The sequence below is a fragment of the Pteropus medius genome, unplaced genomic scaffold (assembly GCF_902729225.1).
Source record: "Pteropus medius unplaced genomic scaffold, Ma_sr-lr_union100, whole genome shotgun sequence".
Lineage (NCBI taxonomy): Eukaryota > Metazoa > Chordata > Mammalia > Chiroptera > Pteropodidae > Pteropus > Pteropus medius.
In genome coordinates, this window is record NW_024348242.1 from 1,875,130 (window position 1) to 1,875,972 (window position 843).

Genomic DNA, 843 nt, shown 5'->3' on the forward strand with positions numbered 1-843 from the left:
CCCCGCTCCCCCCCGCCCCGCACTGGGCTCCCACCTGCTTGGGCGTCCGTAGCAGGTCCTGCGCCGTGGCCACGGCTGTGACGGCCTTGCTGCTCTCCACGCCGGGGTGGAGGGTGACAGACAGCCCGGCCACCAGCTGGATGGCCAAGTCTGTCACCGACACTTTGTCCTCTAACACGGTTACTGTCTTCTCTGCCAGGATGGAGTCAGACAGTGGGGACAGTACCTGTGGGATCGGCAGGACACAAGGCAAATCCGTCACCCCTGTTTGCGTGGGCGGGAGCTTCCCCGGCCTTCCTCCCTTCCCCCCAAAGACGTGGGAGCTGCAGACTACAGGGCGACGGACTCATGCGCCTCCTCCACCACGCACGCCGGCCCGGACGGCGCCTTCGCGAGACTCGCACGAAGCCCTTGGTTCTCTCGGAAAAGTGAAATCGACACTTAAGTCCCTTCTGCTCGTAACAGGGAACGACCCTTCCACTGAGACGAGGCGCCCGCACCCCGCACCCCGCACCCCGCACGAGCCGGTGAGCCGTACGCGTGACGGTGCTGGCCGGAGCCAGGAAACAGGCCTGGCGCAGCCGGGACCGCCTTCCACGGGGACCGTGGAATTAACCGGGAGGACCGGATTACACACGGCCCACGCTCCGTCCACACCCAGACCAGCGGGCCCTCTGCTCAGCTCATCGGCCCGGTGTGGGACCCGCGATACCCAGGTGAAGCGATCGAAACGCACCGGGCATTTCCACACATGGCGGTCACGCGGGATCCGGAACGACATTCCGGAAGGGGGGGTCAGAAGGGTGGGGACTGAGGGCTTGAGGCAAAGGCCCTTCGTGCCTC

The 843-nt window shown here is 66.2% G+C and overlaps 1 protein-coding gene across 1 annotated transcript in view; it reads right to left on the bottom strand.

Moving 5' to 3' along the window:
- The window catches only part of TMEM132C (transmembrane protein 132C), a 192,120-nt gene that overhangs the window by 5,785 nt on the left and 185,492 nt on the right, over positions 1 to 843 (bottom strand). The window contains exon 9 of the mRNA XM_039879486.1: positions 35 to 226. Within this exon, the coding sequence (XP_039735420.1) occupies positions 35 to 226 (192 nt within the window). The remainder of the gene's footprint in view (positions 1 to 34; positions 227 to 843) is intronic.